The sequence below is a fragment of the Lactuca sativa genome, chromosome 8 (genome assembly GCF_002870075.4).
Source record: "Lactuca sativa cultivar Salinas chromosome 8, Lsat_Salinas_v11, whole genome shotgun sequence".
NCBI classification, from domain to species: domain Eukaryota; kingdom Viridiplantae; phylum Streptophyta; class Magnoliopsida; order Asterales; family Asteraceae; genus Lactuca; species Lactuca sativa.
In genome coordinates, this window is record NC_056630.2 from 128,184,065 (window position 1) to 128,199,205 (window position 15,141).

A 15,141-nucleotide genomic window follows, 5' to 3' on the forward strand; every position below is an offset into this window, starting at 1 on the left:
AACTATAAAAGCATCATTACCCCTCTTTTAAAATCTAAACTTATGTATTCTGGAGTAAGTCAATTGCTAATATGTATTTGATTTGGGATATGATTGCAATGATATATTATATTAATTTTCTCAAAGATTGTACTGTAAGCACTTTGGAACATAAGTAATGATGACCATAATATCAAATATATCATCAATATTCAAAGGACAATAAGATCAATGAACTTATGAATCTAAATCCTATGAATCAAAAAGACGCATAGGTAAAGCATATATATCAGGGTACCATAAAAATTAATCTCTCGTATAAGTTTCAAAAAAACTTGATTGTATAGAAACCTAGAACAAAAAATTAAAAGGGAGACGAATTCCAAATGGTGGAATCCAAAGCGCATCCTGTAAAAATTAAGAGAGGGAGAGAAAGCACATACCTAACTTCATCGGTTATGGATGGTGACGATGAAGGTGTGCTTGGTCGTGGAAGGGGTGACAGATGATGACGGTATTTGGTGGTCGAACGCAATATTACATCCTTGTGGGTGCTCGAGTTTCTAAATGGATCCAGTATAGGAGCCTGGTTGTTCTCCCTTTTTCTGAACGAAACATGAAAGAGGAACACACTAAATCCAATTTTATCCCAAAAGAAAATCCCATAATTAGGTCGAACTTATAGTTAATGCTTTTGAAACCAAATTCCTTGTTACGTACAATTACCATAGTTATAAGTAGGGTTGTTCACTATTCGGATAAAACCGAATTATCGAATTGGACAATTTGGATTGGACTATTTGGTTAAGATATTCAGATTTTTGTATTGGTTTTCAACAAAACCGAATTATTATTTTGGATTTCGGATTGATTTTGGTTTATAAAATAAGAACCAAATAGTCCAAAAAAACCGAATAAACATTTATTATTTATCTATTTATAATATATATCTATAACTATTTATTAATTTTGTAATTTATTTTTTTAAATAGGTTCAAAACGTTTCACCGGATAAAAAAAACATTAATATGTATTTTCTCTCGAAAGTTTTGTATCTAAAAAATATTTAACTATAATATATATCTTCTTATTAGTTATTTATAAATTTCAAATCACAACTAAATTATTTGTTTTTTTTTTTGTGTAAAGTTGGGTAATATTATAATTATATGTCGTTTTAAAATGTTTCAGTTTTTAAAAACTGAATTATAAAAACCAATCCAAGAGAATTGTAATGGGATCGGATTGGATCGGATTTGAATTTACTTTGGACAATTCGGATCCATGTTTTGAAAACCGAAATCAGTTTGGATTTACTTAATTGGATCGGATCAAACAGATTCAACCAAATGGACACCCCTAGTTATAAGATTCTCATTTAACATTCATTAATTGATTTTTATTGGCTAAAAATGTGTCATACATTTACACAATAGTTATAGTTTTTATATGAACCTATATATATATATATATATATATATATATATATATATATATATATATATATATATATATATATATATACACACACACACACAGGGAAAAGTTCAATAGAGAACCATAATCATTGGTTCTTCATGGAACCAAATCTTTTTTTCAATTTCTAGAGCTTACTTTTTATCGGAAAAAAAAAATCTAAAAATATCTAAATTTAAATATTAACATTGTGAATGTGAAAAATATTTTTCGGATTCACCATGTGAATCTGGATTCACCGTGTGAATCCGGATTCACGTTGTGAATTTTCAAAGATTCACATTGTGAATTTGACGTTAAAAAGATCGAATTTTATATCATTGGAAAAAAAAGATAAAAAGTTATGAATTTCTGTAGTTTTTGATAAAAATAAGTTTTAAAAGTTGAAAAAAAAAATTATTTCCTTGATTAATTATGGTTCTCTATTGAACCTTATCCTATATATATATATATATATATATATATATATATATATATATATATATATATATATATATATATATATATATATATATATATATATATATATATATATATATATATATATATATATATATATATATCCTCCATTTTATTTGTGGCATCCATCTCCAAACTTCAACAAAAAGACAAATCATTCCTTCATTCTCATTCTCTCTCTCACCGTCGACATGACCAAAATCGGCTCCCTCCGTCGAGTACTCTTCCCCTGTTTTACGTCTAGTGCAAGCATTTCCGACATCAGAAGCACGACCACCACCAAGAAACGCCTCAGCACCTCCCTCCGCGACGACATCAACCCATCAACACAAACAGAAGAAACCCCAGTTTCCGATGACCAAGAAGATCACGACTCAGACTCCTCCTCCCCCGTCGTACACTCTTCCCACAACCCAATGGCACCACCACGCTCCTCCAAAACCATGGTCATCGGCACCATCTTCGGCCACCGCCGCGGCCACGTCTGGTTCGCTGTCCAACACGACCGTCTGAAAACCAGACCTTCGCTCCTCCTCGAGCTTTCCATCCCAACCCAGTCCCTCGTTCAAGAAATGCGGTTTGGGCTAGTCCGATTAGCCCTCGAATGCCACAACTCACCTGAATCTGAACTTGGATCATGTCCACTCCGGTCTGTCCCCGTCTGGACCATGTTCTGTAATGGTCGGAAAGTAGGGTTTGCCGTCCGGAAAAAAGCCACCGAACCAATCCGTCTCATGCTCAAATCGATTCAATCCACGACTGTGGGTGCTGGTGTTATTCCATCTTTTGGATTTGAATCCGGCGGCGATAATGGCGGTGAGCTGATATACATGAGGGCTAGCTATGAATGCATTATGGGTGGACCAGATTCTGAATCTTTTCATCTGATTAATCCAGATGGATGTCTTGGTCAAGAACTAAGCATCTTCTTGATGAGGTCACGGTGACCATTTTGGGGTTCAAGATTTCTTGAAAATTATGGAGTTTCTTGATTAATTATTATTATTTGTTTTTTAGTTGGAAAATATATTTTGTTTAGAAGGCAGGCGAATTTTTGTGTAATATTTCATGGAAGAGGGGTAGATGAGTAATTTTGTTAATTGCTCTACTAACATGTATTGATACAAATGTGAACAAAATCTCGTTGTTTTTATGATAGCCGTTTGATTCATTTCATTACGCATGAATATATTTAAATTATTTATTAATTTTAATATTTAAATTGTTTTTAATTTTATGGGTCAAATGTGTGAAAGGAAAAGATTAATTAAAATTAAAACACTGATAAAATGCTATATATATATATATATATATATATATATATATATATATATATATATATATATATATATATATATATATATATATATATATATATATATATATATATATATATATATATATATATATAATAGTTTATAACCCGTGGAAACCACGGTTACAAAATTAATTAAATATTCATAATTAAAAATTCAAAATTATAATCAATTATTTTATATAAAATTTTAAATACATTATTAATTAAGAGATTTTTTTATTAGTTATGTAAAATTATAATTATTGATTCAAATAAATATGTGGAATTAATTTATCATATATATTAGATTCTTTTTATTTCTGGACTAATGAAAACAATAATATAAAATTTAAAATTTAAAATATAAAATAAATAGATTGACAAATAACATCACATTAATTAGAAGGTTTAATGAATTTAAAATAGAGAATTAATAGAATGACAAGTGACATCATATTAATTAGGAGTTCTAATATTATGACACTTGGCAAAAAGACTACTCTTTTATTAGTATATATATATATATATATATATATATATATATATATATATATATATAATTTATTAGATCGTATTAAGTAAACATAGTTAATTATTTATACGAAACAAAATATATGAAATAAAAATTGTTTCGGATCAACACCACATGTCTATTCGGAGAAAAAGACAAAAAATTGTTAATGTTTTACACGGTTTACAAAACTTAACATTCTCCAAAATAAAACTATATAAACTGTGGGCACTACAAAAATGGGCCTTATTCCACAGGGTGCTGTCCCTATAATTAAGCTAATGGTTATTATCTAAAAGGGAATTTTGGTTTTTGTTCGTTTTTAAGTAATTTTATATTTTTCAATTTGACCAATCAACTTGTTTGATCTGATTAAAATAGGATAATATTAATAATTACTGATGATATTATCTTATTGTGTTAGAAAATAAAGGAATATAATAACAATAAATAGAAACTTGGATATATTCAACGGTCGTGTTTATCAAATACTTTTCGAAATTTGTAATTCGTTCATTTTGTCTGTGGTATTTGAATTCGGAAGTGGAATAATCTAAAAATGAACCAATATGAATTACATGCCTAATTTAAAATGTGAGACACAAAATACCTTTTTGTTTTTGTGTTCTTGAGAGATAGAACAAATCAATGTATGATTTTCATGTATGTAAGTGTTAATCCGTTTTCTGGAACCAAAAAAAATTCTTATACTAGAGAGAAATATGGTTATTTTTTGTTGCATGCAGAATTAGCGCCAAAAATTGTTAGTTAATGGAAATAACTAACGTCTGCATCATGATGATATCATATAGTAAGTTTTTGGTGGGAAAGTGCATGGTTAAAGTCTCACCCGATACAAAAATTCGTTTAGGTTTTGGGGTGTCAAGGGCGCTGCCCCTTGGACCCTGCCAAAGGGATGCATCCCCTTAGATCTCTGCACCGATGGGCATTGCCCCCGGACCCCCGTATTCCCGAGTTCACATTTATCACTCCGAGTGTGCACCCATCACCTCTAATTCAATTAGTAAAAATATAACTCAGCATATCTCAATAGTAATAATAACTACTCCAAAATATGTTAATAACAATAATATCACCAACATTCCTTCCTCATTTTAAGGCACTCCTTAATTAACTAAAATCAAACACAAAATCAAACTAATGCATAAATGAAAATAACTTGAAGATTGAACTTACACATTAGTATAATATACATGTCAAATACTCGAGAATCAGGGTGTCCTAAGGATTGAACCCTTCATGTAACATCCCAAAATAACAAGGTAAAAATTTCATTTTTAATACAATCAAAACACCCATTTGTCATTTACTAGAACATTTAGAAGTATTTTATAATAAAACAGTTATCAGAGTACAATCCCAAAATCACACAGTTGCGGAAAAACATGGGTGTATGCGCTGCGATCAAACCGAGCCCTTCCTTTTCGAACCGGAAGTACCTGAAACCATAGAAAACAACTGTAAGCACAAAACTTAGTGAGTTCCCCAAAATAACACATACCATACATAATATACGAGTCATACATATCGAACATGTAATAGGATGTGCTATGTGCCAACCATAGTCTTGTCATTATGCCAAGAGTCGTATCATGGTCTTTCCTTGCTAGGCCAAGGGCTGAAACTCTGTGTCATACAGAGAAGTACCAGGAACCACCTCCTGGTCTTCCATGCAAGCATCACAAAGACATCTAGCATACAATCTACATCTAACTATCTACTTAACTGTCAGGGTCTGAACCATGGTCTTGCATACAAATTTGCTAGGAGCCACTCCGGGTCTTTCATGCCAATGGGCTAACATTGGTGCCTTATACCCACAGTATAATGAGGAGTCTCACCTCAGACAACTGAAACCCACAGATAAATCTCTGACTACAGATCTGCTAAAATCGACATGCTATCAAACACCAGAATAACATCCAATTAATAATTAGGTCCTGAATCACATTAAGATTCCAAATTAGGATAAAATACCTTCTTACCCTTCCTCTAACATGGCCCAAGGCTAAGGCCCAAACCAGATGATCAGAAGCCCAAAATCTAAAATAATCATCCGAAGCCCAATTATGGCCCAATTTTCCAAATTGGGCCCAATCCCTTTCATGTGCCTTCTCCCAAAAAAAAATCTCAATAGCCCAACCAAAGAATTTTAATGGCCCAAAATGGTCCAAGACAACCAAGCCCATCATAGCCCAAAACCGAAGCCCAAAAGAAATCCAACTTGTTGAGTACGCAGGGCGTACTCAACCTGTACGCACTGCGTACTACTTAAAGGACTTGTACGCGCATCGTACATGCTTGTACGCCCTACGTACTCACCAACTTAGCCAAATTTTCCATTTCAACTCTTAATCCAATAATACTTCGATCAAAACTCAGATTTGACTTCCTTAAGGTGGTTAATCACATGAAGTTGCCAACTTTATGTGCATACATGGCTTAATGGGGATCTAAAGCTCAAATGAGCTTAATACATGACTTAATACTTGCGTGAGACCAAAACCACCATAAAGTTTGCACCTTTATGCATAAGGAACCCTTAATATGTCAAGATCTATAAAGCTAAGCTCCAAAGACGGCCTTAACACCCAATCACCAACCAAGGAGACCCAAAATGACCAAAAGCATACAAAAGAGTAGATCTATGAAATGAAATGGCAAGTTTTGAACTTTATACCTTACAAGCCACCAAAAGAAGATGATAACGCTAGATCTCATAGCCCCCCTCCAAAGAATGAGTTTTCAAGCTTCTTCTTCCTACTCTAGGTGCATAAAGCCCACCACGAGAGCTCAAAATCACCAAACATAGGCTAAGGGACGAATTAGGGTTTTCAAGGGTGAGGAGGCTGGTTAAACAAGGCAAAAATAGGATAACTTATGGCTTATATAGGGTACAACCCTCAAATTTAGGGTTTTCCTTTCATCCTCGTACGCCATCCGTTCTCCTCGTACACCCAGCATACAAGGCCTCTTCCCCGTGACCATCCACCATTAGTATGTTGAGCGTACGCATGAGGTACACCCTGCGTATGTCACACCCCCGAACCAGATGATGGAAACGTCCGAGGGCTTGTGTGACTTAAATTGAAATATCATCACAATGAATATACATGAACAACACATACATCACCAACATTACATAGTACAACTGACATTGTTCACATCAAGTACATTGTTTAAACATTACACATTCGTAACATAAATTGTTTGAGAATTTTTCAAAACATAACATCCTAACACACTTGGAAACGTCCGAGGGCTTGTGTGACTTAAATTGAAATATCATCACAATGAATATACATGAACAACACATACATCACCAACATTACATAGTACAACTGACATTGTTCACATCAAGTACATTGTTTAAACATTACACATTCGTAACATAAATTGTTTGAGAATTTTTCAAAACATAACATCCTAACACACTTGGTATTGTTCTTCGGCTTATCTATTACCTGATAATACAAGTTATTTTGAAAACGTCAACATATATAATGTTGGTGAGTTCATAAGAATGTTTGATATAAAACTTGTTTGTATCGTTTGTAAATCCCAGAAAATCCGATATTTTCTGTACAAAAACTGTTTGCGAAAAGATGCGATGATCCCATAAGTGCATGTGTACGTGATTTCAAAACAAGTAAAAGTGATTGTTATTCAAAGTTAATTATCGTATTATAGTTGTTGTGTATAGGAGTGAATAATGTTGTTCACCCGGAAAACCCGACGTTTTCCGATATAAATAGTATGATAGTTTTGTATTATTGTATCGTCACAACGAATGAATATGTTTTCCCATGATTACTTAGATGGTGTGGATCTCTATGTGAGTCGTTATAACCATGCATAATAATGACTAGTTCGTATGTCTTGGTATTCGAGCGAATGCCGGAATTGATTTAAGATTTTGTCACCCTAGACTGGCCGAGTCTAACTGTAGCGAACAACTCAGGTGTGGCGGAGTCACCCCAATATAGATCTATACACAAACTCTCGCTCTACCTCTAGGAGACTCTGGTTATAACTACAGACTACGACCAACACTTAATAGTGTCACCCGTTATTTCCCACTAAATCCAACTGAATTTGAATAACTTTCTTTATCAACCTAATTTTATTTTTGTTTGATTAACAGAGATAAGCCTAACAGACGAATAAAAGAGGGCAACAGAGGCCCACTACTCATGTATGTTGTCATAGGTTGTCGAGTATGAGACATGCACGTTGGCCCATCATGCATATGTTTGATTTGTACCTTACTAGCAATGCCAATGGGCCACTGAGACCCAATAGCATGTAAAAGCCATTGAGGGTCCCTTAGGCATGTAATTGGGTCACAGGAGGCCCAATCTCAATAAACATGATATTGGGCCACAAAGGCCCAATAGCACATATAGAAGGTATTTGAGCCCAACTTTTGAATTGCTTATGTTTTATCGAGTTTAAGTTTGTATTGTTGGTATTCGTGGTATGTTAAATGTTTATTCGCAATAACGAAATATTTTAACGTTTGATTTATAACGAAGTTTTTATTATATGTATATATATTTTTAAAATCATGCGTTATAAACTTGATATTTTTAACCCCAAAAGTTATAATCGTTTATTTGGCCCAAAAACATTTAAATTAATGGGATAATGACTTGAAAGGGTAACGGACTTTCGACTTTCTTCACATTTAGTCACTAAACTTTTTTTCGTTATCTATTTGCCATTGAACTATTGAAACTGTTCACATTTTACCCTTATGACCGACTGTTACCGGTCATAAGGGTAAAATGTGAACAGTTTCAATAGTTTAGTGGCAAATAGATAACCAAAAAAAGTTTATGACTAAATATGAACAAAATCGAAAGTTCGTTTCCCTCTAAAAAGTTCAATGACTAAATGTGAACAAACTTTCTATTGTATTATGTTTTAGCAAATTATTTATTTTTGTTAAATTGTAGCAACATTTGTTGATGAAGAAATCTATGAAATAAAAAAACAAAATGTAACATCCGGATTTCCAGGTATCATAATTTAAGTATTTTTCTTTTGAGTTAAGAAGAGAGACTCGACGAGTTGACACCTCAACTCGTCGAGTAAGGTCGCGACTGATGACTCGGATTAATGAATGGACTCGACGAGTCCACGCTGTTGGCAGAAACCCTAAATCTTTGGGCCCGAGCCATATTTAAAGTCACTTATGGCCTTCAATTGCGACTACCTTTCCCATAAGTGAGAACCTTAGCGAGCTTGAGTGTGTAGAGTGAGAGGAAGAGCTATCTTGAGCTTTTTGGTGTGATTTTGCAAGAAAGGAGAAGAGTTCCAGCAAGAGGGACTAAGGAAGGTTGTTGTTCTGAGTTATTCAAGCAAGGAGCTTCATTCTGAGGTACAAAAATGAACCTCTTTCCTTCCCTATTGTTTAGATTCCATTTTGGGGTTAGGGCGTGGATCACTTCATCTTTGGGGTTTTGAATGCCTCAAACCCCTCTTGCAAGTTTGTGGTATAGATCTGGACCCTTCTAGGTCCAGAGAGCCGAGAATATGAAGCTTTAGTAGAGTAAACCTTGGGGTTTGAAGTTAGGAATCTGGACCCATCTAGCTCCAGAGAGCCGAGAATATGAAGCTTTAGTAGAGTAAACCTTGGGGTTTGAAGTTAGGAAGCATTTATGGGATTTTTATGGTATATATAGTTACTTTCATCTTACACATACATATGAAGTATTTTATATAAATTACGTGCTATGTGTGCATATTATTTGAATACTTGTTGTCTATGTTGGATGAACGATTTTATACATGTTTTAAAAGATTTAAACGGTATATTTATTTTATATCTACAAATATGTTGCGGATGAAACATGAGTAGATGAAATAGTTAGTATGTGATGAAATAAAATGATGAGAGATAGGTGATGATAGAAAGGTGATGATAATTAGGTAAATAGATGATGATGAATAGGTGATGTAGGATGAAAGGAGATACCATAACCTTAACCGACAATGTGGCGATGTAATCATCTACCAGAGTATAAATGGCGACCACAGACTATTCTAGACAACCCAGTGGAAACACCAGCAGACCCATAACCTGTAGGTGATGAATTACGAGTTCAGACGATGTTGTAACTACGTATTCATGTGATGATACTCTAACCCCTTACTATGAATTACGAGTTCAGACGATGCTGTAACTACGTATTCATGGGATGTCACAAATTCCGCATGCCAAACCAATGGTCATAACTCACATCAGTGAGAATGGTTCATTTTTTTGTAAAACATAAATCATATTGGAAATTTTGATTTTTTATTTTGGAAAATGTCAAACCATTGGTTTTTTATTTCGGTTTCGATTTTTTGTTTTTTTAAATATATTTTCAAGGGTTTTTTTTATTATTTCATAGATTTCTTCATCAACAAATGTTACTACAATTTAACAAAAATAAATAATTTGCTAAAACATAATACAATAGAAAGTTTGTTCACATTTAGTCATTGAACTTTTTAGAGGGAAACGAACTTTCGATTTTGTTCATATTTAGTCATAAAAATTTTTTGGTTATCTATTTGCCACTAAACTATTGAAACTGTTCACATTTTACCCTTATGACCGGTAACAGCCGGTCATAAGGGTAAAATATGAACAGTTTCAATAGTTCAATGGCAAATAGATAACGAAAAACAGTTTAGTGACTAAATGTGAAAAAAATCGAAAGTTCGTTACCCTTTCAAGTCATTATCCCTTAAATTAACCATTATAGCACCTTTTTCTATAAAAATGACAGTTTTAGTGCCTTTTTATGAAAATTTACATTTTTGGTCCTTAAACCATTTTTATTGACATTTTCCACTCAAACTTTATTTGAATAGTAATTTCAGTCCAAAACTATTGCATTTGTCATTTCCAGCCTTTATTTGCAAAAAGTTACATTTTTGGCCCATTTTCCGTAAGTTTTACAATTTTGACCCTAAAATCACAAACTTTGCATTTGTAGTCCAATTTAGTAATAAATTCATTTTCAACCCCTGAAAAAGTTTATTTACATTTTAGACTCATAGTTTGTTAAGTTTTCCATTTCAGCTCCTCAAGATTTCCTTTTTTCGCAACTTTGGGCCCAAAATCTCGTGAGGCCCAATTTGAAGCCCAATATGCCAAAATTTATGTTTTTGACCCTTTGAAAAGTATGGTTTTCATGAAAATCAGATTTTATACTAATAAACAACTTATAACCTCCATAAAACCGAAAGTTTACAATTTACACCCAATCTTTGTTATTTTTGCAAAAATGACACTTGTAAGGTTCTTTGGTTTTGTTTTTCACCTCTTTAACTTAATAACCCTTAGATCTATGATGTATGTTTGTTTATCAAGTTTTTGTTCATGATTATTACACCCTTTTTGTTATAGATCTCGAAATATAAAAAACATTTCAGATTATCACAACCAAAAACTAAAGAATTCACATATAGCATGCAAACACACATAGATCATCACATAATACTTGTATTCTCCCCCAAAAACAAGTAAAAACCGAAAACAAGGGGGTATGAACTCACCTTGCTTAGTAGCTCACAGTTTTGAAAAAGAATGAAAGAAGATGGTGTTGTTTTTGGTTCTACCAAGCTCCTTGAGTGGATTTCGAACTTGCATGGTTTCTAAGGAGCATGATCACGAAATTAGGGTGGTAAGAAGGATGAATGAGTTTAAAAGGAAGTATGCTCTTAGCTTTGTGAGATTTTACCACTAAAGTGTAACTTGAAGTGATTTTTGGATGGAACCTCCTTGAAATGCTTCTAATTCTTGAAAATTCTTGATGAGAGGGGGTGATGTTCTTGAATGTTTTACTTAGAGAGAGTATGAAATGTTTTGTGTGTGTGTGTGTGTGTTCCTTCCTTCGACCGAGATTAATAAGAAGAAGAAGAGAGAAGGAGTGAAAGGATATGTGCATGGGAAAGTGTAAATCTTGCATGGAAATCCACCGTGTAATAAGGAGTTGGCTAACCCTCCTTAATTCCATTAATTTCCTTTTTTTGTTTTCTACTTGGGCCGAGAAAAGGAAAAGGAAAAGAATAGCTTGGGCCTTTTGTGCTTGAGTCCCATAATATGAGGCCCAATTTGATGGTTTTCGGCCCATTAGGCCTTTAAAGTAGCTCACAGCCCAAATCTTGCATAAAAGAATGGATTTGAGTCCATTAAGGTTAATTGAATTTGTCATGGCCCAACAAGGCCCATTAAAGGTAAACTAGTCCATTTTAGACTTATAAGGCCCAAAAGGTTAAGTATCATAAGAGTGGGTCCAATGAGAGCCCATTTAAGAGTTCTAAGCCCAAAATAGTCAAATTGGAAGCTTATTGGTCCATTAGGCCCAATAAGGAAATCCTAGTCCAAATTGGACTTAAACTGAGATTTCAAGGGTTTCCAACCTTTTGTTGACTATTTGAGTGTTTGTATAGAGTGTTTGATGGAATTTTATTTTCATTGAATAAGCATCATACATGCTTTCAAATTTTAATCACAAAAGTCGTCATTGTTACTGTTTACAAAAGCACTAGAATTCCTAGTTGTGACATCATCCCCCCGTTAGAGGGAATTTCGTCCCAAAACTCTCTTTTGAAGCAAGATTTGAGAATGCGAGAATAGGTGAGGGTACATCAGCTTCATCTGGTCTTCGCGTTCCCATGTGAATTCCGGTCTACGTTTTGCGTTCCACCGAACTTTCATAATCGGAATGCAACTTTGCTTAGTACGCTTCACTTCCCTGTTCATGATTTCAACCAGTTCTTCGACGAATATGAGATTCTAGTTGATTTCGATTTCTTCCAATGGGATGACGAGAGTTTCATCGGATAAGCACTTCTTCAAATTGGAAACATGGAACACGGGTTGTACACTGCTGAGCTCGGCAGGTAGCTGCAGTCTATAAGCCACTGGACTGATTTGGGCAAGAATCTCGAATGGTCCAATGTACCATGGGTTTAGTTTTCCCTGTTTCCCAAAATGAATCACCCCTTTCCAGGGAGAGACCTTTAACAACACCCGATCCCTGACTTGAAATTCCACGGGCTTTCGTCGTTTATCAGCATAGCTCTTCTGTCGGTCTCGTGATGCTTGTAGTCGAGCTCTGATTTGAATTATCTTCTCTGTCGTTTCGCGTATGATTTCTGGTCCTGTTAATGCATTGTTTGGTGTCTGTCCTCTTGCTAGCTGAGTGTCACCTATCTCAGCCCAACACAACGGTGATCTACATTTATGCCCATATAATGCTTCAAAAGGAGCAACTTTGATGCTTGAGTGATAACAGTTGTTGTACAAAAATTCAATTAAATGCAAGTGCGTATCCCACGACCTTCCAAAGTCTATCACACATGCGCGAAGCATATCTTCAAGCGTTTGAATGGTTTGATCACTTTGACCATCCGTTTGTGGGTGGTAGGCAGTGCTCATGTCGAGTTGTGTTCCCATAGCTTTCTGAAGCGATTGCCAAAAGCGTGAAGTGAATCTACTATCTCGATCTGAGATGATAGATATTGGTACTCCATGGAGTCTCACGATTTCCGTGATGTAGGTTCTTGTTAATCGTTCCGTCTTGTATGATTCCTTTATTGGCAGGAAATGAGCGGATTTTGTCAACCTGTCGACTATTACCCATATGGTATCCAATCCATATATTTTCTTGGGAAATTTGGTCACAAAGTCCATAGTAATCCTTTCCCATTTCCACTCGGGTATTACCGGTTGTTATAATAGTCCCGAGGGCTTCTGATATTCTACCTTCACTTTAGCACAAGTGAGGCACTTGCTAATGTAAGTGACAATTTCTGCCTTCATGTTAGGCCACCAATATTGTTGCTTGATATCCAAGTACATTTTATATGAACCCGGATGGATGGAGTATCGTGTCTTATGGGCTTCATTCATGACTACCTCTCTGAATCCTCCAAGTTTAGGGATCAAAATTCGGTTCATGAAATAATATGCTCTGTCCTCCTTGACTTCGAAGTTCTTTTCCATTCCACGTAACGCTTCGCTTGTTCTGTTTTCTATCTTCATGGCATCGAACTGGGCTCCTTTGATTTGCGAGGACAGATGGGATTGAATGGTTATTGAAAGAGTCTTCACACGACGATTTGAGTATTCTTTCCGAATCAAGGCATCATCTACCACGTTAGACTTGCCTAGGTGGTACTTGATTTCGCACTCATAATCATTTAGCAGCTCAACCCATCTTCGCTGCCTCATGTTCAAATCCTTTTGATTTAAAATGTGTTGGAGGCTTTTGTGGTCGGTGAAAATGGTGCACTTTGTACCATAAAGGTAGTGTCTCCAAATTTTTAAGGAAAAAACCACAACTCCCAATTCGAGATCATGAGTGGTATAATTCACCTCATGTGTCTTTAGTTGTCAGGACGCATAAGCTATCACCTTCCCACGTTGCATGAGTACACAGCCTAAACCCTGATTCGAAGCATCACAGTAAACTACGAAGTCCTCTAATGATAGTACTGGTGCACTACAGAGAGCTCACTTCAGAGTTCGGAAGGCAACCTCCTGCTTTTCTGTCCATTCAAATGGCATGCCCTTTTGTGTAAGCATGGTAAGTGGCTTGGCTGTTTTGGAGAAGTTATGAATGAATTTCCTGTAATAGCCTACGAGACCTAAAAATTGACGAATTTTAGTGGGTGTCGTCGGGACTGCCCATCCTTCAATGGCTTTGATCTTAGAAGGGTCCACATGTATCCATTCTTGACTGACAACATGACCTAAAAAGTTTACGCTACAGAGCCAGAACTCACACTTAGAGAGTTTTGCGTATAAATTTTCGGTTCGTAGGGTTTCCAAGATTTGTCGGAGATGTCGGCTATGCTCCTCTTTGCTTCGAGAATAGACTAGGATATCATTGATGAAAACAATGACAAAGTTGTCGAGGAATGGTCGGCAGATCCGATTCATTAGGTCCATGAATGCGGTAGGGGCATTCGTTAGATTGAAGGGCATTACAACGAATTCATAATATCCATTGCGAGTTTGGAAAGCAGTTTTGGGGATATGCTCTTCCCGGACCTTGAGCTGGTGATATCCGGATCGCAGATCTATCTTAGAGAAGTAGTTTGCTCCTTGAAGCTGGTCAAATAGATCGTTGATTCGCGGAAGTGGATAGCAATTTTTGATAGTGAGCTTATTCAGTTCTCTGTAATCAATACACATCCTAAAGGATCCGTCTTTTTTCTTAACAAAGAGAATTGGAGCTCCCCAGGGTGAGAAGCTAGGTCTGATGAATCCTTTGCTCAAGAGTTCGCTAAGTTGGCTTGACAGTTCTTGCATCTCTGCAGGAGCCAATCTATAGGGTGATTTGGCAATGGGTGAAGCTCCTGACACAAGGTCAATTAGAAACTTGACTTG

General features: G+C 35.2%; 1 protein-coding gene across 1 annotated transcript; it reads left to right on the forward strand.

Annotated features, from left to right (window-relative positions):
• The first annotated feature begins 2,044 nt into the window (after window positions 1-2,044).
• Window positions 2,045-3,072, forward strand: LOC111917039 (protein MIZU-KUSSEI 1). The gene has a single exon (XM_023912694.3). It carries the CDS (start codon window positions 2,106-2,108, stop codon window positions 2,859-2,861), a length of 756 nt encoding a protein of 251 aa, XP_023768462.1. The 5' UTR covers window positions 2,045-2,105; the 3' UTR covers window positions 2,862-3,072.
• The last annotated feature ends 12,069 nt before the right edge of the window (window positions 3,073-15,141 follow it).